We start from the raw sequence: 24,680 nt of genomic DNA, 5'->3' as shown, positions 1-24,680 counted from the left end.
CAATAGCTGTGGTATTTACAATGTTAAAGTATATTTGAACAGCGAGTATTATCCATATGAAAATCTGCTAGGTAAGAAGGAGGTATTATACCGCATGTTCCTGGATTTCGCACCCTCTTATTATAATCATTCAATCAATAGCGAACTCGGAACAGAAATTGACTTTAAAACGTTTTGTGAATCAACACCGCTGATTGTTGTAGATTGTTCACACCAACCAAGTCATTTGAAATCATCGACAGATGTTCGTATTGAAATGGAATTTAATAGTGCAGTACCTGCAAATACTTCCGTGTATTGCATTTTAATTAGCGATCGTGTGATGCAGTACACACCTCTGACGAGCATGGTGAAAGAAGTTCAGTAATTTGCGCACCGCCTATATAAGGTGTGCATTCTGCTCAATTTAGTTCATTATCAGTTTCACCTTTGAACAGACAACATGTCCTATTCTTTGTGTTCTGATATTTTGGACAAGCCACAAACTCGCTCTATTGGTATTCAGTGCAATCTTGATAGTTTCTATTATGAAGCAAGTACACCGAAGCCGCTGCAGGTGGAGGAGGAGAAACGAGAAGAGGAGGAGGAGGGGAGGGAGAAAGACGAAGGATTCAACGAGCCCGCCAAAGAGAAAGAAGTGGACAAGCAAGCGAGTACGAAAATTGCTACGGTTGATCTTCACTGGTTTAAACAAGATTGTAATCAAATTATTGTGAAAGAACTTGCCATAATTGATCAGTTTAATAATTATATTGTGTTCCATTTCAAATCACCATTTGCAAAGACAGAATTGAGTGCAAAATTGTATAACGATGTAACATGGTTAGAACATCACTATCATAAAATGAAATGGGAAGATGGAGATTTAGAATACAGTGACTCATTAATACGTGATTACCTTGCAGGTTATGAGAAAATTTTCACAAAAGGAACTGAGAAAGCAAAGTTTTTAAGAAGATTGCATAGCAATGTTCAATGTGTAACGTTCATAAAAATAGACCACATTCTCGCTGTGCTTTATTCTCTGCGCAACATTATAATTCTTTGTTGTTTAAAAATATGTATCAAACAAATAATTTCTTGTGCGAAAACAATCGAATGCAAAGTATGAAAATGGCGCCAATGTACACAAATTCACAGAAAAGAAACTTTGCTCATTATGGATTCTTCTACAACGGAAAGGATTTACAGTGTGTTTATTGCATGCATGCATTGAGACTGCATAAAGCGCATACATGTTGTCTGTCGACAATTAATGAAGAAAGACCACTTAATTACTCTATAATAGTTCCTGCCTACACTTAGTTTTGTTCATTCGCTCAACAACATGGATCCGAGAAAGTGGTTGGCTGCCGACAACGAATTGGAAGTGAGGTTAAAAAACTGTATTGATTGGTACGATGAGTGTGAAAGTGCAATTAGGAAATCAACTCGTGAAAATTATAGTTTGGCGAAACAATTGAAAGACATTTTTCCAAGCATGGTTAATTTAAATGAAATAAGAGACTATCTATGTTATTATCGTCCTCATAATTTGTGTATAGATAAGTTAAAAAAAATTGAAGATGAAATTATGAATAGTTGTGCTGCTGAAATGTGTAAATAAACGTTTTCTGCCTTCAAATGATTTTTCATTCCAATATCCCATTCACGATTTTTAGTTTAGTATCTGCTTAGAGCTAGACCTGACAACACGTGTGGTGTGATCTTTTTTATACAGACGAGACACGAGCCCCTATAACACGTGCATCTCATCAATTTAGAAAGAGAGATATATCTTTCTCTCTTTTCACCCCCTCATCTATAGTGAGAGTCACATGTCAAACATCTGGGAAGCCATTAACATGCAGTGTTATGGTTTTTCAAAATTCAAAAAATTAACTAGTCTCTTGATGTCAATTTCATTTAATGAATTTGATTCAATTGCGAAGAATATTAAATTTTCAACAGGATGTCAAGATGTTGATTTACCGTTAACAAAAACAGAAAATGTACACTTTTCGATTTTATCTGAGATTTTCGAATTGCTCGATATTCTAGACAGCGGTCATCTACATTATGATTGTACAAATGATTCAGCATTATCTGTTGTTAAAAATTCCGATGAACTTTGGAAATGCTTGTACGATATTGCAGATAAAAAATGTAAAAGAACTTGGATCATTGTAGAGATTCACTAGTATAGCATTAGATGTGAGAGAGAGAGAGAGAGAGAATTTCTCAATTCACTAGTATAGTATAGATGTAGAGAGAGTCATTGACCTCACTCTGGATTCACTGGTATAGCATTAGAGAAAGGGATTCACTTTAATTTGTCAGTATAGATATAGAGAGGGAATTTTTCCCCCTCAAAGGGAATTTTTTTTCCCTCACCTGGGGAGGGGGAAGGGGAGAGAGAGAGATATATCTCTCTCTTTTCAACCCCCTCACCTCCACTGTGCAGGGGGAGGGGGAAATCTCTTTTTAGAACACCCCCCACCCTCCAGGCGGGGGGAAGGGGCGGCGGGATTGTCGAGGGGCGAGAGGGGGGAGGGGGTTTTGGAGCAAAAAAGTCAGTCAAAAGTATCAGTTTATATCTACTTGATTGCACTAAAGAAAAATAAACAGTTTTTAATGTCTCATAGTTGAGGATTTTACGGAGTTGATAGAATTTGTAGAGAAGCTTCCTGATCCGGGTAATTGATAGATTAATGTGCTTGTCCCATTTGAATTTGTTGTCCACTATTGTTCCTAAATATTTTATTTCATTGACTTGTTGAATTGAAGGGCAATCACACGGGTTGTTGGTGTTTCCACAGTGATGCAGGATTATTGAAGAATCCGGTGGTCTCGTCTGTTCTGTCAGAGAAAAGGCTAAAATTTAGTTTTTGTTGCATTTACTGTAAGCAAATTTTCTCTTAACCATTTATCGACTTTGATCAATTCTTCCTGTCCCAGATTAAAAACTTCCTCCCAGGTGTTTCCTTCAAATAGTATACACGTATCATCAGCAAAAGCTATTACTCTTCCTCTTATCTTAATTGAACATAGCTCATTTGCATATGCCAAATACAGAATTGGCCCAAGAACTGTTCCTTGGGGAATCCCAAACTTCATTGTTTCCTCTGAACTGAGATGTTCTTCAACTTTGACTTTTTGACGCCGGTCACAGAGGTATGATCTAAACCATGCTAGAGGAACTCCTCTAATTCCCATGGCTTCTAATTTCTTCAGCAGAAAACTGTGATTAACAGTGTCAAAAGCTTTTGCTAGGTCCAGGAACACTGCTGCACATTTTTTGTTATTTTCTAGCTTATCTGTGACAAAATTTGACAATTCTAATACCGCATCTTCTGTACTCCTCCCCTCACGAAAACCAAATTGATTCCTAGATAGTAAGTTGTTTTTTTTTCATGTAATTCACAAGACGTTTCTTTACCAGTTTTTCCAAAATCTTAGAAATATTGCTTATAAGTGAAATAGGCCTGTAATTGGTGGCATTTGTTTTGTCGCCTCCTTTATGTAATGGTCTAACACATGTCTCTTTCATAGCTTTTGGAAAAATTCCTTTTGACAGACTTAAATTAAATATGTGAATTAATGGTTTTACAATTACATTTTTTATCGACTTCAATGTTCTATTATTGATTCCATCAAGTCCTGGAGCACTGTCATTTCGCAAACTACTAATAGCTTCAAGAAGCTCATCTTCAGTTACTGGGTGAAAGTAGATGGAGTGTAGAGTTCTTGTAACAGGTTTATATTGGGATATGATTTGGTCTAGTGGTTTTCTTAAGGAATCTATTATTGTCTCCGCCATTTCTTCACCTACATTTGTGAAAAAGTTATTCATGTGGTTGAGCACAGTTTCTGGATTTTCCTTTAGATTGAAAATCCTATCATCTATTTTAATAGCATTCAATTTCATTTTTGTTTTTGATTTAGAGTCAGTAGCATCTTTGATTACTTTCCACCTGTACAGTGGCCCATTGGCTGCCGTACGTCCCTGACCTCCTGTCCTTGTACAGCGGCCCATTGGCTGCCGTACGTCCCTGACCTCCTGTCCTGGTACAGCGGCCTGTTGGCTGCTGTACGTCCCTCTCCTCTCATCCTCCCAGGACACAGCGGCCCGTTGGCTGCTGTCCCTTTCCACCTGTCCTCCAGGGCACAGTGGCCCGTTGGCTGCCGTCCCTATCCTTCCATCCTCCCAGGGCACAGCGGCCCGTTGGCTGCCGTCCCTAACCTTCCATTCTCCCAGAGCACAGCGGCCCGTTGGCTGCCATCCCTATCCTTCCATCCTCCCAGGGCACAGCGGCCCGTTGGCTGCCTTCCCTAACCTTCCATTCTCCCAGAGCACAGCGGCCCGTTGGCTGCCATCCCTATCCTTCCATCTCCCCAGGGCACAGCGGCCCATTGGCTGCCATCCCTAGCCTTCCATTCTCCCAGGGCACAGCAGCCTGTTGGCTGCTGTCCCTATCCCTTCATCCTCCCAGGGCACAGCGGCCAGTTGGCTGACGTCCCTATCCTTCCATTCTCCCTGGGCACAGCGGCCCGTTGGCTGCCGTCCCTATCCTTCCATCCTCCTAGGGCACAGCGGCCCGTTGGCTGCTGTCCTTATCCTTCCATCCTTCCAGGGCACAGCGGCCCGTTGGCTGCCGTCCCTATCCTTCCATCTTCCCAGGGCACAGCGGCCCGTTGGATGCCGTCCCTATCCTTCCTTTACTTGTTCGTCACAATTACTGAACTACATTAAGGGAGCAACGATCCCCCAGTATATGACACGTCAAAGTTTAATCTAATATCTACCATCCCTCCTTTTTCAACACTACAGATCCCACATAACATACATCAAACACTATTCAACAAGGAAGTCTGCTAACCTGTACGAACACAATACAATAAGGAATTCCCTGAGTGTTTTTTTGAACTCCTTCAAGCCATCAATTTCTCTTATGTGAGATGGGATTGAATTAAATATTTTCATTCCCATATAAAACGGGCCACTCTCCAGCAGGCTTAGTCTGTGATGTGGCTAAACAAAACCTCTAAATCGAGTATTATGGGGATGACTCACCTGGTTCTCCTCATACATTCGTCTATTTTTAAAAACGAAGATTGCCAAATCTAATATATAAATAGCAGGAGCCGTCAGCAATCTCTTTTCTTTAAAGTAAGGTCTGCAAGAGCGCATTGTATTAATCTTATAAATTATCCTAATGGCTTTCTTCTGCAGTATGAATATTCCATTATTCTCTATACTTTTTCCCCAAAAAATAACTCCATATCTCATAACTGACAGAAAATAAGCATGATATACAAAAAGAACAGTTTTTTCACTCCCTACTCTAGCCATTACTCTTAATGCAAACAAGGCTCTATTCAATTTACCAGTGACATGAGAAATATGAAGCTTCCACTTAGAATCACTCTCCATCATCAGACCCAAGAATGTCGTGGAATCAGAAGTTTCAACTCTACTTTGTGTATTCAAGTTTATTCCAAAACTTTTATAGTCTCTGCTGAAGGGAATTACTTTAGTTTTTTTTGCAGTTCAAACTAAGACTATTCTGAACAAACCACTAATCTAATTCAGCAAGACACCTCTCAGCCTCTCTTATCAAACATTCACTGTTCCTACTGGTGATTAAAGCTGTAGTGTCGTCCGCAAAAAGAGAGAGTTTGAAATTGACGTGACTCTCGATGTCATTAACATAGACCAGGTTTAAGAGGGGACCCAATATTGAACCCTGCGGTACTCCCTGAGACATAGGTAACCAAGAAGAGCTGCATGTTTCATTACCAACAGATATTGACACTCTATGGAACCTCCCCGATAATTCCATCTCCCTAGGGCACAGCGGCCCGTTGGCTGCCGTCCCTATCCTTCCATCCTCCCAGGGCACAGCGGCCCGTTGGCTGCCGTCCCTATCCTTCCATCCTCCCAGGGCACAGCGGCACGTTGGCTGCCATCCCTATCCTTCCATCCTCCCAGGGCACAGCGGCCCGTTGGCTGCCGTCCCTCCTGTCTATCCTTCCTCTTCTTTTTATACTGGAGCGGAACCGAGGCCGTAAGGCCAATACAAAATTACCTCGAAGTGGTATCATCAGAGAAGAGAGCGACCTTCACGCCATCAGAAGCACCAGGAGGTGCTGTCCATGCCAGCTGAGGCACAAAGAAGGAAGAAGAGGAACTTCGACTTGCCTCCTTTCCCCGCCCACATTACGACTGAGCTAAGTCATCCAGGAGCAACACCTGGGTATCAATCACCCACCTCTGAAGCTACTCAGGGTGTACGTGATACTATAATAGAGGAAAGAACTGGCTTAAACACTTATACACGTGTAGAGGATAGGAAAATTATGTTTGACGCATCATCACGTCTGAACTACTAGACTGATTTACTTAAAATGCTGCTTAAAAATTCTTAATCAACCGAGGATTCTTATAGGCCCATTCTCAATTCTTCTGGATTTCATTACGTCAAGTTTTAAAATAGACCCTTGTGAAGCATGGGTTAGCTGTTAGTTATCAATAGAAAAGAAACATTATTTATTATTAAATGATGAGAAGTAACTATCAAATTATGATTTAGATAAACATTCTTATTTTGTATTTCTAGCTTGGGATTTTATCATAAATGTAGTCATGGAAATGATTCTTATCCAACCACAGTTATTGTTACCAACTTAATTTTGGGTTTCGCGCACTAATCCCCCATAAACCCCACTAACTATTTTGCGTTGCCATATTGCAAATCTGGAGTACGCAAAGTAATCACTTTGCGCACTAGTGCGGAAAAGTAATTCTTTGCGTTTTGTAATCAGTACAGGAATGGTTACTTTTCAAGGTAACTGTAGGAAAATAGCTATTTATGTATTAAGAGCATAATGCGCGACTTTATTGCTCGCGCAAAACAGTTATCACGCGACGCGAAGCGGAGCGTGATAATTTTGCAAGAGTGATAAAGAAGCATTACGCGGGAATTACATACAAAATTTTTTCTACAACTGCCCAAACATGTTAAATTACTTATATCAGCGGAATTACAATTACCGACTTTTTAGGTTAAGATCTGACCTTTTGGCGAGCTGCTTACCATCAGCTGATTACCGAGCGTAAAGAAAATCTACTGCGCATGCGCGGATGGTTAGCGAGCGATAAAGTAGATTCTCCTCAGAAATAAGTTGTTTTGGGAGGAGAATTGAGTATGTAAATTCTTTTTTTACGCGCAGTTGTAGAAAAAGTATTTTTTCCATAAATTCTTGTTTTCTATGAATCAAATTAAATTATTGCTGAATCTATAATATTTTATATTTATTATTTCATGATAATTGACAGATCAACAAGAATTTGTCATAATAAGTGTTAATAATAAAGATTATTCTCATTTTCATGTTAACAGTAATATCTTTTGGAAATTAATTGTATCATCTCATAGATTTATTTGTATTATTCTGCTAATACTTGAATCTGTGATTTATATCTTTCTCAAACTTTGAGTACATTCACTCTGTATGTTTAAAGTAACAGTACACGCACAGCACTGTTGACACATCAAAGGAAAGAATGAACTGAAAATATCAACTCAAGTACCCAATAACTACAAGAGTTCACTTTTCATATACTACTGTACCAAGCGCTGCTACCTTTGAATGAATAATAGATAAGATGAAAAGACTAAGAAATTTTCAAAACCACAGATTTTATCAAAAGTAAAACAGAGTTTATCAGAGATTGACAATGGTGTAACAACCGAAACCGGCCTTTCTACTTTTAATAAAATCTGTGGTTTTGACAATTTCTTAGTCTTTTCATCTAATAGATGAATAATTACCACAATATCAACTTCTCAACTACACAAAAATTGAAAAATAGATTTGCTGGTTCATTCAATCATGCAAATAATGCAATATTTTTATGATTAACACATTCATGATTATTGTTTTCAGCTGATCTTATTGAAGCCCATATGCACCAAAAACGTTTAAACTAAGTCTATAGCAGACACCGTTCAACATTAATGCCATTTAAACCCCCAATCGGTATGCGGAACAGAATTGAATTGAACGGCTATTTTGAAGCACAACTATCAACGAACTGTTAAGTTGGACTGACCCTATTTCTCATATTATGTTCAATCAGAAAACAGAAAGAACGCGTAAACATTAGTAGTTTTGGCTTTGATCATATGATTTGGTGATATGATATGAAGTACGAAGACATGGGAGGAGATAATGTTTACAATATCAAAATGCTTTCCAAACACCTAAAAAAATCTGTTGTGAGATTCACTTAGCACTGTCATCATTGAATGGGAAACATTGTAGTTAATGCTTTGTAGACGTAAACGAAAACCTAATAAGGAATGCTAATAGTTTACAGTAATTCTAGCATTACATTAAATAATTAACCATATTGTCTATCTTCTTTGTAAACTCTTACCATCATTTTGAATATATTCGCAAAATACGAAACACTTCAATATTTTGTAGACTATTATTTCAAATCATTTAAAAATATGTTTTACAGCAACAACATACTATTAGTACTAACAGTTGGGTTATTCTCACTGCTACCTCTGCAGGTTTAAACCACCGAATTTGGGCATTAACTTTTAGCCCAGTTCAAACAGTTATCTTATGCAACTATTATGCTCATGGATCAAGAAATATAGATCTACCTAAACTCAAATTTGAACCATTGTTAGGCTAGAAGCAGTTTAAAAGCTCCTGGCTCCTAGTGTTCTCTACCTTGAAAATTAATTAGTCGATTCTATATTTCTTGGTTTATCAATAATTGTACTACTCCCATTCGATTATAATATGACTCATTCAATCTTCTCAAATTGTAAGTTTCCAGTATGAAATTCTTTGGAAATGTGATGAAATATGAAACGTGCACCCAATCTTATTTCGGACTATGTTTTAATCTTCCCATTTCAGGTGAGAAATAGTTTTAGGTTAACCTGTAGTTTACTCCCAATCATACAAATGATGATGCTATATTGTTAAATATGTTACTGGTAGTATAATGCTAGCCTTCAAGTGCTTGTACAGATGATTAAATTATGCCTTGGACATAGAAGATTGACATAAGACTTCTTATTTTTCAACTCTTCAATTTTACATTGCTCTTACGTGATGAAACTTTTCCCGATTCTCTATCAAAATAGAATATATCGATTGTGCAAATTTCTATTGCTTTTTGTGGTTATTTCTTATTTATAAGTACTGTGTCATATTTACAGCGTGCAATTGTAGTCCTGATGGATCCATTGACGGTGGAATCTGCGACGGAGCATCAAAAACATCTGACGACATAATACCAGGAAGTTGTCATTGCAAAGCTAATGTGATGGGTTTGAAATGTGACAGCTGTAAAGCAGGTTACTGGAATTACGACCCAAATAATCCAGAAGGCTGTGAAAGTGAGTAACTGACGATTCACATGTAATGATATTTTGCTGTATTAGGGAAACGGTAACTCGTCAAAAAGTGATTAATGCAAATTATTATTTTTTTGTTTAATAGTCATGCCTACTCATGCAAACAAACATCTATATATTTCCATTTGAACTTTTAAAATACACTGTTATATCAATGATTGAAAGCTTCTCATTTATCAATTATACAGAGTGTTTATAAATGGATACAGGGGTTTTAAATCGTTATAAAATTTATTAACTTACAGTTAATCAGTTACAGTTAATCAACTTACAGTTACAAATGATATGCCAAATGAAAAAGTAACTCAGTTTTGTTTGTTGGCACCAGTGCGCATGTTTTTGCAATGTTTCCGCCGCAATCCGCTAGACAGCGGTAGTAGCAAAGATGCTTTCCGGTGTAAAGTTTATGAGTCTTTCTTTTTTCTGTGAACCTACTGTAACTGGCACTTCTTACCTAGATACACTAGAGCAATGGCTCTTTTCTCAGTTGGAAGAAAATGCGTCAGAAAACTTCATTTTCCACCAAGACGGTGCGCCACCTCACTGGCATAACGGAGTACGCAGCTGGTTGAACTTGACTGTACCCGAGCGCTGGATAGGCCGCGATGGTCCCAATGACAGGGCTTGCTTGCTATGCATTGCCGCCTTGTTCTCCCGACCTAAAACTAGCTCCGCAGTGCAGGCTGGCTGCTTGGCTGACTCGGACTAGGCGCTGAGACAGCAAATAATAGCAGCGTTGGTGGGAATGCGAGCGGCCGCAGTAACCGCTTCCACCCAGCAATGGTCGGCGTAGTTTCGCCTAGCGGACAGATTCAAGATTAATCCAGTCGGTTAATTTGATTCCTCAGACATGTCTGGGCTGAGCGGAGCGGAGTTTAGCTTCATTCGTATTCATCAGTTTCAGTTTAATTTAGTTTCATTCCAGTTTTATTATTTACTATATTATTTTGTGTATGCTTCATTTACTCGAGTTTCAATGTAATACAGAGTGAGTCATATTGAACTTTCCGGTTTTGGAAGGGCGTTGCACGAAGAAGGGAAGGAGCCGAAGGGTAGGGATGGTGTCATTAGACGCACCATGACATGCAGTTTCAGTGTGATCAATGGCTTGGTCGGGACTACATCGTGCGTTCGTAGTTGAAGAGTTTATTAAAAAAATGCGGCTTCGTGATGAATGGACACAGCGTGCGTTCCGTTTACATTTTGCTATTGGTCGACGTGATCCAATTCCCACTGGATCAACAATCAATTTTTAGAGCAAATTTTAGAGCAACATCATCAGCATTAAAAACAAGACCACAAGGCCGAATTAGGACGTCAACGTCAGCGGAAAACGTGTATAGAGTGTGGGCTTCAATTCAACAATCCCCACGGCGTTCTGTTCGGAAACATGCCGCTTCAATAGGATTATCTTCCAGTAGGTCCGCAGAATACTGCATAGAGACCTTAAATTTCACCCATACAAGGTTCAGGTAGTGCAAGAATTAACAGTTAGAGACTTAGACACACAAACAAATTCATGCCGGGACATTCAGCAGATCCCCTGCACTGCTGTTTTGATCTTCAGTGATGAGGCACATTTTCACCTCGCCGGAACTGTTAACAAACAGAATTTTTGAGACTGGGCTGAGAATAACCCACGAAACCTCCATGAACGACCACTCCACAGCCCTCGTGTGACAGTGTGGTGTCTGGGGTCCCTATTTTTTTTAAGAAGATGGTCAAGTCGCATGCTGTATAGTGATCACGGAGCAGCCATTTTTAATAAACTCTTTAACGCACAATGTTGTCTTGACCAAGCCATTGCTCACACTAAAACTGCATGTCATGGCGCGGCTAATGACACCATCCCCACCCTTCTGCTCCTTCCCTTCTTCGTGCAACGCCCTTCCAAAACCGGAAAGTTCAATATGACTCACTCTGTATGTATTTCAGCTATTATAATTTGTACTCAACTTGAAAAAGTAATAATATATTTTATATTGGAACAGAATAACGTTTCAGAGTTTTCAATAAAAAAATTGGATTATCATCTGCTTGTCTCATGCATACTTCTAGTTAATAGAAGTTGGTAGGACTTAGCTCTAGAAAACTAGTATGGGTAGACAATCAATCAAACTTTTATTTATCAATATAGAATTATTAGAATGATCTATATCTATAATAATACATCATCCGAAAGAGGAAAACTAAGCTTAGTCTCCACTATTCCTTCTTAAAATGTCAATGTTAATGGAGCTGTTCTATTTAATTGCAGTTGTTAGCTGGGAATGAATTGGAATTTAAAGTATTATTTTATTAATAATTACTGTATATTATCGGTTTTTATCGGCACGGTTCTATAAACTCAGTTTTCCAAGAACAAGTATGATGAACTCATTGTTCCTGCATTTTCAGTTGTAAACAAATATAACATATATTGTCAATGGAAAAAAATTAGCGATTCATGTTGCTCAAAGTTTATTATTTTACATTGATGAAGCACAATATCTTGTTTTGTTCCAGCAAGGTTCGATTCACAAACGATACAAAGAAGAATCTAGTCTCAAATATCACCAATAATTGTAAAAAATATATATTATAATTACCTTATAGTATAGTATAACTATACTCACTATATTTCTGCTCGACAGAAATAGCTTCCCTGAAGTTAGTTGAGGTTCTGCCAGTACAGGTTTGATTTTTTTAAAAGTGAAATATCAAATGATTCTATGCTCATCCTTGCATAGTAAAGTATTCACCATCACACTCACTATCTCTGTAATACTCATGTACCCACATTATAGACCTAGCATTGAACATGAATTCATTTCGTACATATAAACTACACTCACTCAAAATTATTTTTTTGGAGAGCGACATTTTTACCTTTGAAATCAAACAACAGACTGGCCTACCTAAAGGTTTGGGTGAAATGAAATCTCTTATATTCCAGGAGAGTGGGTAATGAATCTAAAATATCCCCTTTTATAGGTAATTATAAAATATCAAAGAATATAGAATCAAATTCAATAAACTTAGTGAGTATAGAATGTAATAATTCTGAATAAACTACAAATAATCCGATTGTTAATCATCCAAACGTGAGTGTACCATGCTTGATGTTGCCGTGCTACCAATTTTGTCCAAAAAGGTTTGATAGTTTTCACCTATCACCTAATGAAAGTCATCGGTTCCATTTGCCAATATCTTGAGAAATCATGAATGGATTTAATGCCTATGAATAAGAACTCCAGTTCAGAGCAAATCAAATTATAATTTTCACAAAATTTTGGCAATTGAAAACGCAAAAATAATTAACAGAACCATTAGATACATAAAACATAGTCTTCTTACAAGCTGAATACTCATCTGTACATGTTAATTTCATTTATCTGGCTACAGGCTTTTAACATTAAGCAAAACAATTAACACAAATTGAGAAAATAATGAAAATATTCAGATATCAATTAAAACATCTCAAACTCCACTTATATAGAAAAATTTCAAGAGGATAATACACAACCACTACAAGCCACCAGCCATTTTTCTTGTGAGAGAGAAGCCTGAAAATTCCAAAGCCCCACCTAGACACGTCATCAATTGCCAACCTCCCGAATGGAAAAATATTTAATCTGTTTTGAATTTATTTAACCTTTATATTGTTTATAATTATTTGTTAATTCAGAAAGAGAACTTTATTACAGTAAGTTATCCAACATTAGAACAGCTCATAAAATTTCAGGCAGATGATAAGTCCACATATCGATTACACCGATATTGACTATCAAGTTTTATTGATGTTTGAATATCGAATAGAAGATTCGATTTTTTATTGAGAAAATGTAATATCACAATGTGCATGCATTTTTTCCATTTTAATACTTGCTGCCTTCAGTATATAAATAGTATGCTGCTATTGAATTATTACTTTTCCAAGTTTGGTAAGTCTATCAGGTTCAATACTTGATTCTATACCCGAAATAAAAAAAATTGTCTGATGTATGCTATTAGGTAATAAATGTGATTTATGCATTAGGTAATAAAATATACCTGATTTTGAACCCATAACCTGATTAGAGTTTTTTTAACTGGAATAATAGTTTCTCAAGTTGATAATTGAAAAATTGAATTCTTGAAAATGTATTCTCGAAATTTTATCTTCTGAATATATCAACAGTAATCAAATCTAAAAACTTTTAAGAACGCCACCAGCAAAACATTTTCAAAAACACATCCGCAAGACCTTTTTCCATGATGATTTTTAAAATTGATTTTTTTCATTGTTTTTTTGACATTCTGAACCTTCTGGCAAAACTTGGTGTCGTTGAGAATGAATCTGCAATTAGAATTTCCTCTATCTTGAAAAATAACGAAAAACCTCAGCTGCTGATCATCCTGCAACCGTAAACAGTCAACCTGGAATGCGGCTGAAACACTTCTCGTTCAGACAGGCATCTCAAATGACAACTCAGCCAAGCTGTGCGAAACCAGCTTGCACTGCGGCGCTAGGTTAACGCCATGTGATTTTAACCTTTAGGGCTTTATCAAGGATCTTGTGTACGTGCCTCCACTGAATCAAGAAATCGGATTGAAGCAGCTGTTGCTATAATTACTGAACACACACTAATCAACGTTTGGGAAGAACTCGGCTATATGCTGTATATGTACTGTGTGACAAATGATAGTCACATTTAACATTTTATAGGGTTCTCAGTAAAACTGTTTGAGTTACTCTTTTATTTGACATATCATTTACAACTGTAAGTTTGATGTAATAAATATTATAGAGTTAAAACCCCTGTACTGTGGATCCTTCAGAGAAAAGTAGAACAAATTTTAGTATCTGGATAATAATAATAGGCTGAAAATCATAAAATTGAAATAAATGTTTATATAATGTTTTATTTATAGCAAGGGACAACTCAATGCTCAAATCAACTGTAATTTAATTTTAAAACACCTGTAATTAATAAAAATTAGTAAATACATTGCTCATCAGTTAGAATTAAATAGCGAGCATTGTGTTGAGGGTTGCCTTACACCGCAACAAGTGTTTTAAGATCTACTAAAAACTTCAGAGATCGAATTCAACAATGTATTGATATGCTAATGGCCGCCTTATTCAGGAATATATTTTCCAAACCTAATCAGTATAATTTGATCACCAGTATACAGTAGTTTACCACTCAAGAAAATGAACGAACCATTCTCTATATATCCTGAGTCACTTTTTATAGTTCCTTCAAACTGCTAAATCGATTCTGCCGCATTCTGTACAACAATCGCCTCACAAAAAGTTACCATGCAGTATAGGAAACGCTTGTGTTCCGCTTCTCACCCGTTGCGTATTTCCCAAATTTTGAATGTTGTTTTTGTTGTTAGAGTGCACATGTAATACGATGGGAACAGCTGGTAACGAAGGATGCGATGTTGTGACTGGTGACTGTGTTTGTAAACCGTTCGTTGTCGGCAAAGACTGTAATCAGTGTATACCGGAATACTGGCAATTATCTGAGAGCCCTGAAGGTTGCCAGCCTTGCAACTGTGACGTCGGTGGATCTTATGACAACAATTGTGACGTCATTACTGGACAGTGTAGGTTAGTAACGCCTAAATTTGTTATTTATTCCTTGTTAACCAAAGGTCTGTGACGACTGGTTATGGAAGGTTGAGTTACAAGAAAAAGTCAGCGCTCCTACGCCGCTGAAATTACAACCTTTTTCCCGTCAGTCGTGGCCCAATAGGCTACTTTGCATTTCTGTGTAAATAATTTATGGCTCGACGTTCCATGAAACATTGCATAAATTAATGCTCCTCAAGGCAATTAAATATAACCAATCAATTACTCATTGAATCCGGATAATATGGAATAAATATATTTAATAATTTTTAATAAGTTATTTAATAATATCTGGAATAAAATATATGCAAGTTATTTAGAACGATAAAAAATTAAGTTTATATTATAATCTATTGAAACAAAATTATTTTTAGTTGAACAAAACCACTTGAAATCTTACGCCTATGACAATTTCAACAAAACAACTTCAAAAGTCCTGCAACCACTTGAAATTATTGTGAAGTTTGTAGTTTGAAGTGATTTTATTCAATAAGGAGATCTACCACTACAATACCACCTCCATTACTACATAGAAGGGTTATCATCTAGTCCCAAAGTATTCAGTTTATTGTCTGAAATTGTTGTTAATTTGCGAATATGCGATTATTGGAACTGAATCTAGAAAAAATGGTTGTATAATAGTAAAGAGTGCGGCAATAAATTGGGGGGCTTGGCAACCTTGTAAAAATTTTATTTTTGTCATGATAGTGGAACGCGACTACTGCCATCTTGAAGCGCGCCTGTCTTATCATTTACGTATCGTCACAGAAAATACACGAAAAGTCGCTTCGCGGTTTTTAAGTCACTTCGCGGTTTTTAGTCACAGTGTGGTGTGCAATTCTCATCAAGGGTTATTTTAGAACCATATTTTTGAGCGCGAAAATGAATGTTCAGTTACAGTGAATACTCTGATCTATGTTAACATGTTATAATCTTTCTTCAACCTCAATTAGTTCGTAATCGTGTTTACCAAAATATTTTTCTTCATCAAGATGGTGCTACGTACCACTCATCCATTTTCAAAGTTGCTTTGTAAGCTAAGTCAATCATTACTTAGTTATAATCGTGTTAATATTAGTTGAATAATTCGTTGAATTATTCATCTATTTACATTGGAAATATACAAATGCCCTGCTTACCAAAAAAGAAGACATCCTTTTTGAAAGAGATGCGATTTATACCCTTGATTGTTGATGGTAGGTGATTGAAGAGCTTGACCAATATTATATAACTTGGCTTTCGCTCAAAAAGTCTCAACCCAAATGACAACCCTAAAATTCCCCTTGCTTCTAGTGTTTTATTGGTGAACTTGTGAGTTTGTTGTAGTTTTTTATACATTATTATTGTATGTGCGAACAAGACGTTGATAGATGTAGGCACCGTCAGATTTGAAACGATTGATTGTGTTGAAATAAAATAGAATGACTTTTTATTTGATGACGTGGCGATAAGTTATGTGTTCGCGTTGATCAGATGTCGATTGTATAATTTGAGATTCGTGCGTCTTTTACTCCCTCTAGTATGTAGTCCCAGTCGCAGATCCCAGATCTGGTATTTTTCTGTTCTAGGGAGTAAGTACTTTAGATAGTGGTTGGAGAGAAAAGTATTCTATATTTTTCAGTTGTGTGATTGATATAAATCATTTTTATATTGACGAGGCTTTAATTTTGCGAAAGGAGTTATTCATAATAATTTATTTGTATTTTCAGGTGTCGCCCTCACATCTCAGGAAGAACGTGCAGTGAACCAGAACAGACCTACTTCTCCCCAGACCTCGACTTTCTTACTTATGAAGCCGAACTTGCTAACTGTACAACTGAGGTAATGATTCTCTATCAATTTCAAATTTCTTGATGCAATCAATTAATCTTTACCACCTAGGGCCTATTGTATGTTGAAATGAAAACTAATAATACTAGTAGTCAGTTGGTTATTTGATTAAGAGAGTATCAAACTATCAGCCTGTATTTTATCATGTAACAGGACCCCGATGGAATTTCATATATGTAAATAGGGGTGCTGATTCTCATTTTCTATGTAGTAGTGGAATAATAATTATATTTCTCCCTAAGAACTAAAATCAACCCAATTTAGATAGAATGGTATAGACAAAAACATGATAGGAATCAAACTCTTTATTTACACACTCGTAAAAGGTATTTTTATAAAAATAGTGTGTCGTCAAAATACAAATGAGATCAATATAAATAAAACATTTATCTATACAGTACATTAAACATTCAAATTTTATAATAAATGAAATTAAAAAAAAAAGAATCATAGAATTATCAAAAAATTCATCAACACTGTAAAATGTTCTGCTCATCAAAAACAAAGACCCTTTTTGCGAGCTGCGATTTCAACCCTTGATTGTTGATGAAAGGTGATTAAAGAGCTTGATCCATATTATATTACTTGGCTTCCTTTTAAAAAGTCTCAACCTATGACTAGGAGGGACAATAATAGCTCAATACATTATTATTATATGTGCGCACAAGACGATGATAAATGTAGGCACTGTCAGAAATGAAACGATTGACTGTGTTAGTATAAAAATAATAAGATAGAATGACTTTTTCATTTGATACTGTGGCGATAAGCTGTGTGTTCGCTCTGATGAGCTGTCGCGATTATATAAAATTATTTAAGATTCGTTCGTCTGCTACACCCTCAGGAAGGGTAGCCGATTACAGTAGACTCCTCTAAACATAATTTTGCTTCCAGGTGGTTCGAATCACAATTAAAATTTAACCGGCATTCAGTTAGAACTATTTTAGTATCATTAAAATTTGTAATTTTCCAGTGGTTATTGTTTTTGGTTGTTTGTTTGATGTTAGAAGCTGCTGTCGAACAGCTGATTTTCATTCGAATCCTCTCACTGATGACAAATCATGCGTGTGTACACACATGCTAATCATTCATGTCCTGACGTTAGTGGTCAGCCTTGAAGGAAATTGGTATTAAATGGTAATATAGTGATGGGAATTACTGAGATATTGTAATTATTCAAGTGCAGCATTTAATTTGTATTTTCGTTTAATAATAATTAGTAATATAGTGGTATTGTTCAAAATGTTTTGATAATAAACACAGAACGAAAACGGTAACCTCCAATGAAAACGTTAACTTCGCATGTGCATTACGATGCATGTGACTCCGTAGATCTCCTTGTCTTCGGAATTTAAGAACTTTAGCGATACTTACAATATTGCATTTCTATCAATCTTGTCTCTATATCCACTCTTCTTTGAAAAGACCTGCCATTGAAGCTAAGGCACTATAAAGACGGGGTACTCTCAACCGCCATTATTGTTCTCATCTGTGGGAGGCAAGTTTAAATTTGTATGATTATGTAGCTGCATCCAGCTATTATTATTACATCATAAAACTACTATTATCCTTGTGAATTATGATGATATTGTATAATAAAACTAAATTACGTATTTATTAGTTAAATATTTCTTGTTAACCACAAAATTCAAATTCAAATTGAGTTTATACACAAAATCATTACAAATGCAGTACATGTATAAATAATATAAAACACTTGTGAATTTTCCCCACATAGACAAGTATGAGTGTGGGGAAAGAGTTCTAATGAAGAATAACTAGTAACTAGAATCGGCAATGCTGTTCTCCCATCTTTCTCCAATGCCATTATAAAGTGGACCTCTCTATTAGCTAAGTCGTTGGTTGCTGTTCACTGTACCTTAATAATAATATTATTGCTGGTGAAGTAATTTGATGCTGAAAAAATGATAGAGGGTTCCGATTTTTGTCTCACTAACTTCACTAAGAGGTTGTAAAAAAGAAGTTTTTTCCCAAATTTTCAGAAAATGAGACAAACATTGGAACCGCTAGAGTACGAACACATTAGGCTATATTATATTGTACTTGAAATTAGTCCCAAGCCAAAATCTCTCCATGAGGGTGACGTATCACCAAAAACAAAAACTAGGTTTGAGCAGCAGTTGGATCTAGTCAGATGATTTTAAATTGAGTTTGTAATATAATTTTTTTGTTGGTTTAGAATCATCTGTGGCTCAAATCTAGTTTTCGTTTTGGTGAATTTGGGTCTAAATAAATGAATTATATTTTAGCCGGTAACTATATCATGACATTGAGTAGAAAATCGTCATTCTCAGTCTGATTTGAAAATAGGGACTAATCATATAAATTGTACATTCAAGATTAACGGTGCAAACAAACCACATCAAAACGTTAGCCTAGAATAATATTTTATTTATACCTAACTTATGCCTATTTATGCCTATGTGAACCAGAAATAGAATTACTACTTATCATGCAAAATTGTTCTTGGTATTGTGGTTAAATAATATTTAGTGAAATTCTTTACTAAATTTAATTTAATTTTTAATATTTCAAGTTATATTGTAAATATTTATTACTATTCTCTTTTTCCAAATACCCTCCCCTTCAACATACTGGTAAATACTCACGTCACTAGCCAATCTTAGTTGGGATAAACAACGAATCTTCGAAAAGGCCAATCTAAATCTGAACTGCTCACTTAAAATGAAATTTGGATTCAACTGCGTGTATCTGGGAGAGGATTGGGAATCGATGGCTCTACCTACATCTAAGTTGTACAGATTACCACAATATGCTTCTATAAGCTCCTCATAGCGTTGTTTCAAAGCATTCACATCAATACTCTATAATTCGTCCACAAATTTTCTGCTGAGGCATTGAAAAACTGGCTTTTTAGTGAATGTACCCAAGTGAATTGAATTGAATTGAGTTTATTTCGCCAAATTATACATGATTATAATATTTAAAAACGGCACAAAATGCAAGCAGCACAACGTAACAATTGTGTCAAATAAAACTTAAGACATCATGACCTAAGGAGTAATACAATAATTATATTAAATTATAATAGTGATACATCTTATAAGAAATAATAAAGGTCGATATCTATAAATAGTGTTATGAATAGAGAGCTTTAGACTATTATAGTTTATCCTTAGATCTGAGAAAATTGCACTGCTTAGCAAATCTGAACCCCAATAATGAAATAATAATTGCCCACATAGGCCTAATGGGCCTGTTCGTGGGTCAATGAGTTCAGAACTGTATAATATTTATTATTCTACTGATAGTATTTTATGTTATTTAATAATAATATAAGACACACACACACACACACACACACACACACACACACACACACACATACCCAGACACGTTGAATACGGAGCAATCACAATGGCATAGGATATATCCATGAGAAAAGGGTCTACACTTGACAGTCTGTTGACAAAGAGAGAAAGGGGGAAAGAAAGAGGAAATTAGGAAATTAGCCAATTTAGTGTTGGTAGGCAGATTGTAGCAGCCGCTCACATTGATCCACATCCATAGTCTTCAGCCAGTTTGAAACGATTTTTTTGTATTTGGATATTTTATATATGCCCGACTGACTAATTTCATGAGGAATATTATTCATAATGGTGTGACACAGAAATGATATATTCCTGTCGCAAACTGAGCGTAAGTTACGCGGGAGACCCGACTGATGAAATCGCGCATGCCTATTGAATTGAATCTGAGCTTTGAATTATCAATTCCTCCCTGCGCTAATTCTGATACTATAGCTTCATTTATTCATTGAACACCTATTTTATCATTATGGATTATCAGAACCTATTAAAATTATGTTGATAGCCTTTAATGAATAAATTGAGTTCCATGTAAATGTATTTCTACCAAACTCCAAAATAACTATTTCAATGTGACTTTTAATTGTTCAAGTTAAGGACAAATTCTGACACTGCAGTAAAATTAACTTTTACATAAGTGATATCAATGTAAGAAAGAAAAGATTATATACTTCTAGATGAATGAAACAATATTGGAAAGATGTTATCCAACGGTATTTGAATACTCCCCTGTATTTGAATACAGGGGAGTATATACGGTATTTGAATACTTCTCCTCCTGTCTTCTTCTTCTTCATCATCTTCTTCTTCTTCTTCTTCTTCTTCTTCTTCTTCTTCTTCTTCTTCTTCTTCTTCTTCTTCTTCTTCTTCTTCTTCTTCTTTTTCTTCTTCTTCTTCTCCTTCTTCTTCCGCTAGCTTTGTCCGGCAACTGATTTATTTTTGTAGTATGGGGTCCCTTTTGTAAAATGTACCAAGAACAAGAACGGCAAGGCCGTTGTATTCTAATGGTGATGGATACTTGCCGCTTCCAAAATCGATGGATATGGTTTTAATACTATATATATATATATATATATATATATATATATATATATATATATATATATATTATATATAGCACATAACAGAAGACACTTTAAAGTTTGTAATATGAATTAAAACAGGAGACATAAGAAATGCGAATAAGAATAAGAATACTATAGACGCCCTGATTTTCTAGTTCTAATCTCTGAAAGGGTTTCTTTAGAAATTTCGAAATAGTTTGGAGAGGCTTGTAGACTGGTTTGATTCGATGTTTTCTCAGTATTCTTCCAATACGGTCGGTAGTACCCCTGATGTGTGGAAGAAGGACGGTTTTTTCGAATGCTTTCTCTTCCTTGAGTTTTTCTTCGGGGATAGGAGTGTCAGTTGTTTTTTCAATGATTTTTCGATTATTCTATTATTGTAGCCATTACACTTCAGTATGGATTTGATTGTCTTGATCTCCTCTTCTTTGCTTTTTTTGTCCGTGAGATGAAGAGATCAAAAGATTAGACTATTGACTACAGAGAAGGAGTGTGCGGGGTGATGATGAGATAGTGCATTCAGGTATCTATAAAATATTCGTAAAAGTCGGGAATAAATAATTGAACATATCCTCAACAAACTACTTTCAACAAGACAGTAAACAGAACGTCACCATTTTTTTCTTTACGACAGATTACAGATGATGACTGACCAAATCTGGCCAACTCTATAACGGCTCATTAGCCCTAATGGCGTGTGGTGAAACCCGATTTTGTTAGTTAAGGGCTAATTGGAGTTTACGCTTCCTCTAACGACAAGTTAAGTTTCTGGTGAAACCCGGCCTTAGAGAGAAAGTTTCAGTTTAGCCTCCATATGCACAGATAACTATGCATTTTTTGAATTTTTTTTTTGTTTCCAGAATAATTGCCAGATGACAATAAGGGAGCCGTTCCGTGATGGCCAGAAAAGCACTTGGACTGGTACAGGATTTATGAGAGCTCATGAGAATACTCAACTAGTTTTCGATATAGATAACATCAAAACCTCAATGGATTACGATCTTGTCATCCGTTATGAGCCGCAGGTATGATTTTGTAATTCCCTATCAATGCCTTACACTCTTATTCGCGGTTGTCATGAATGTAATAAAAACTTGTTGCGTTATGTAATATTGAAAATATTGTATAATTATGAATATTGTAAACGTGTTACAATAAGCGACAAACTTGGTAACAATTGATAGACAAATGCCCGGTTGCACAAAAGCCGGTTAAATTTTAACCGTGATTAACTTTACGAGAACCAATCAGAGAAGGCGTTTTTGAAAAGACGGCTTCTCTGAATGATTCTCGTGGAATTAATCACGGTTAAAATTCAACTGGCTTTTGTGCAACCGGCACTAAGTCTATTCATCTATTTGAACTAGAATGACCATATGCTGATTAATACATAATGAATTAGTTCAAGTATCTTAAAGCAGTAAAAAATTATAAAATTTTTAAAAATATTATCAAGTTCATAAAAAATAATAAAATCAATCAATCAATCAATAGTTTATTTTTCCTTCATACAATGCATACATGAATGTATAATTACATAAATACAATTGACAATTAACAAAATAAGTAAAAGTAAAATAGTATTATTATTAAATACTTAAAGTCCCTGAAAAGGTTAAAAACCTGAGCGCAGGGGCCGAGTGTTATTACTAAAACAAAACTATTTCTAAGATAAATAAAATTGGTGGATTCCTATTAACATCTAAATTTGAAAAAATAAAGAAGGAAAGTAAAAAAGTAAGAAAATACGAGATAATAAAATAAAAAAGCAGACATTCTTGAATGATTGTGAACTTATCCTAGTTACAATATTACAAGAAATCACTTATCGTGGGAGGATTTGAAGAAGCAATCCATAAATCTATCTCTCTCAGAAGTCTTCCATTCAAATTATCTGTTATAAAAAAAGTAGGTATCACATTTATAAGCTAATGAACAATATAATCAAACTGTCTTCTACAAATGGATAGAACTGCATTGTGTGGTCCAAAGGTAATGGTTGAGGGACGGAGATTGTAAGGCGATATACGGAGGTTGAAAAGTTCTCCATATTTATTAATGTAAATAATCAAATTCTTTATATACAGCTGCTCAACCGTCAATACATTCAATCCAATAAAAATACTTTCACTTGGAAATCGTTTAGGTTTGCCCAAAATTGCCTTTAATAATGCTTTTTGGATGGTGAATATCTTATTGAAGTGATTCGAATAAGATGCATCCCAAATTTTTATACCATACTGAAGATGAGATTGAATGTAGGCAAAATAAACTAATTTTGAAACGGCTATGTTACCCAACCTGCTGATATTATAAAATTTGTTTATCCAGTGCTTGAGTTTATTACAAAGCTTATCTATGTGAATATCCCATCGCAAATGCTGATCAACTATAACGCCTAGATATTTAAAATAATTTTCTCTTTTCAATTTTGAGCAGCCACAGCTATCGTTCGAGATTGAAAGAGTACAGCTTAAATCATGAATATGAATGTGGTCTAGATCAAGTGGTTGGCCAGCCATATTGGGAGAGAAGGTCATGAAGACGCTTTTATTCGAATTAAGAGTGAGAATGTGCTCATCTAATCAGGTCTTAACAGTCTTCAATCCCGACTCTGCAGTTTTCTTCACCTCCTCCCAAGACGGTCCGGTAAACACTAAAGCGGTATCATCCGCAAAAGCGAGTGTCACACAGTTTTTCAATTCAAGTTTGATTAAATCATTAATATATAGAAGAAAGAGAATCGGAGATAAAACAGTTCCTTGAGGAAGACCGTAATCATTCAACTGTTTAAAACTAGTTTTATTTCCTATAGTAAGGATTTGGTATCTATTTGTTAAATAACTGCCAAATAATTTGAGGGGTATACCGCGTATGCCAATCTTTTTTAGTAATTTGGAATGTGGGATTGTATCAAAAGCTTTGGCTAGATCCAGGAAGGTAGCTATTGTTTTTTTATTTTCAGTGAAGTTATTTGAAATTGTTTGGGTTAAGAGGGTTATAGAATCAAAAATAGTTCAACTGTTCGTTATAATATTAGACACCTTCCTACCAACCTAGTACTAACCCAGTACTAAAACAAATTAACTAATTTTTACAGTTTGAGTGCTAAGTGACAGGAATTTTATGATTAATTTGGATTTTAATCTTTTTGAATTCAAAATTTCTTGTTTTAAGTGTTTGGTCAGAAAATTAGACAACATTTTATAAAGTGGAGAAAACATAACCTATTTTTTGGACTATTTCAATGAATCAAAATTTGGGGGAGGAACAGTTTTTAGCTGTGCTGGTTGATCCTCCACCAAATTATTTTAGAGAATAATTGTGTATCATGGAATCAATAAAAGCATAAAAACACGTCGTTAGATTAGATTACTTGTATATTGACTTCAATTTTCTATTTTCAATT

The 24,680-nt window shown here is 35.7% G+C and overlaps 1 protein-coding gene across 2 annotated transcripts in view; it reads left to right on the top strand.

Moving 5' to 3' along the window:
• Positions 1 to 24,680, top strand: part of LOC111050643 (laminin subunit beta-1) — a 263,300-nt gene that overhangs the window by 75,030 nt on the left and 163,590 nt on the right. For both annotated transcript variants that reach the window (XM_039443365.1, XM_039443363.1), the window contains exons 11-14: positions 9,228 to 9,407; positions 14,790 to 15,006; positions 16,737 to 16,848; positions 22,132 to 22,296. In XM_039443365.1, coding sequence (XP_039299299.1) covers positions 9,228 to 9,407; positions 14,790 to 15,006; positions 16,737 to 16,848; positions 22,132 to 22,296 — 674 coding nt within the window. The remainder of the gene's footprint in view (positions 1 to 9,227; positions 9,408 to 14,789; positions 15,007 to 16,736; positions 16,849 to 22,131; positions 22,297 to 24,680) is intronic.

The sequence above is a fragment of the Nilaparvata lugens genome, chromosome X (assembly GCF_014356525.2).
Source record: "Nilaparvata lugens isolate BPH chromosome X, ASM1435652v1, whole genome shotgun sequence".
Lineage (NCBI taxonomy): Eukaryota > Metazoa > Arthropoda > Insecta > Hemiptera > Delphacidae > Nilaparvata > Nilaparvata lugens.
The sequence above is the reverse complement of the archived record's forward strand: the minus strand, read 5'-3'. Positions and strand labels throughout refer to the sequence as shown.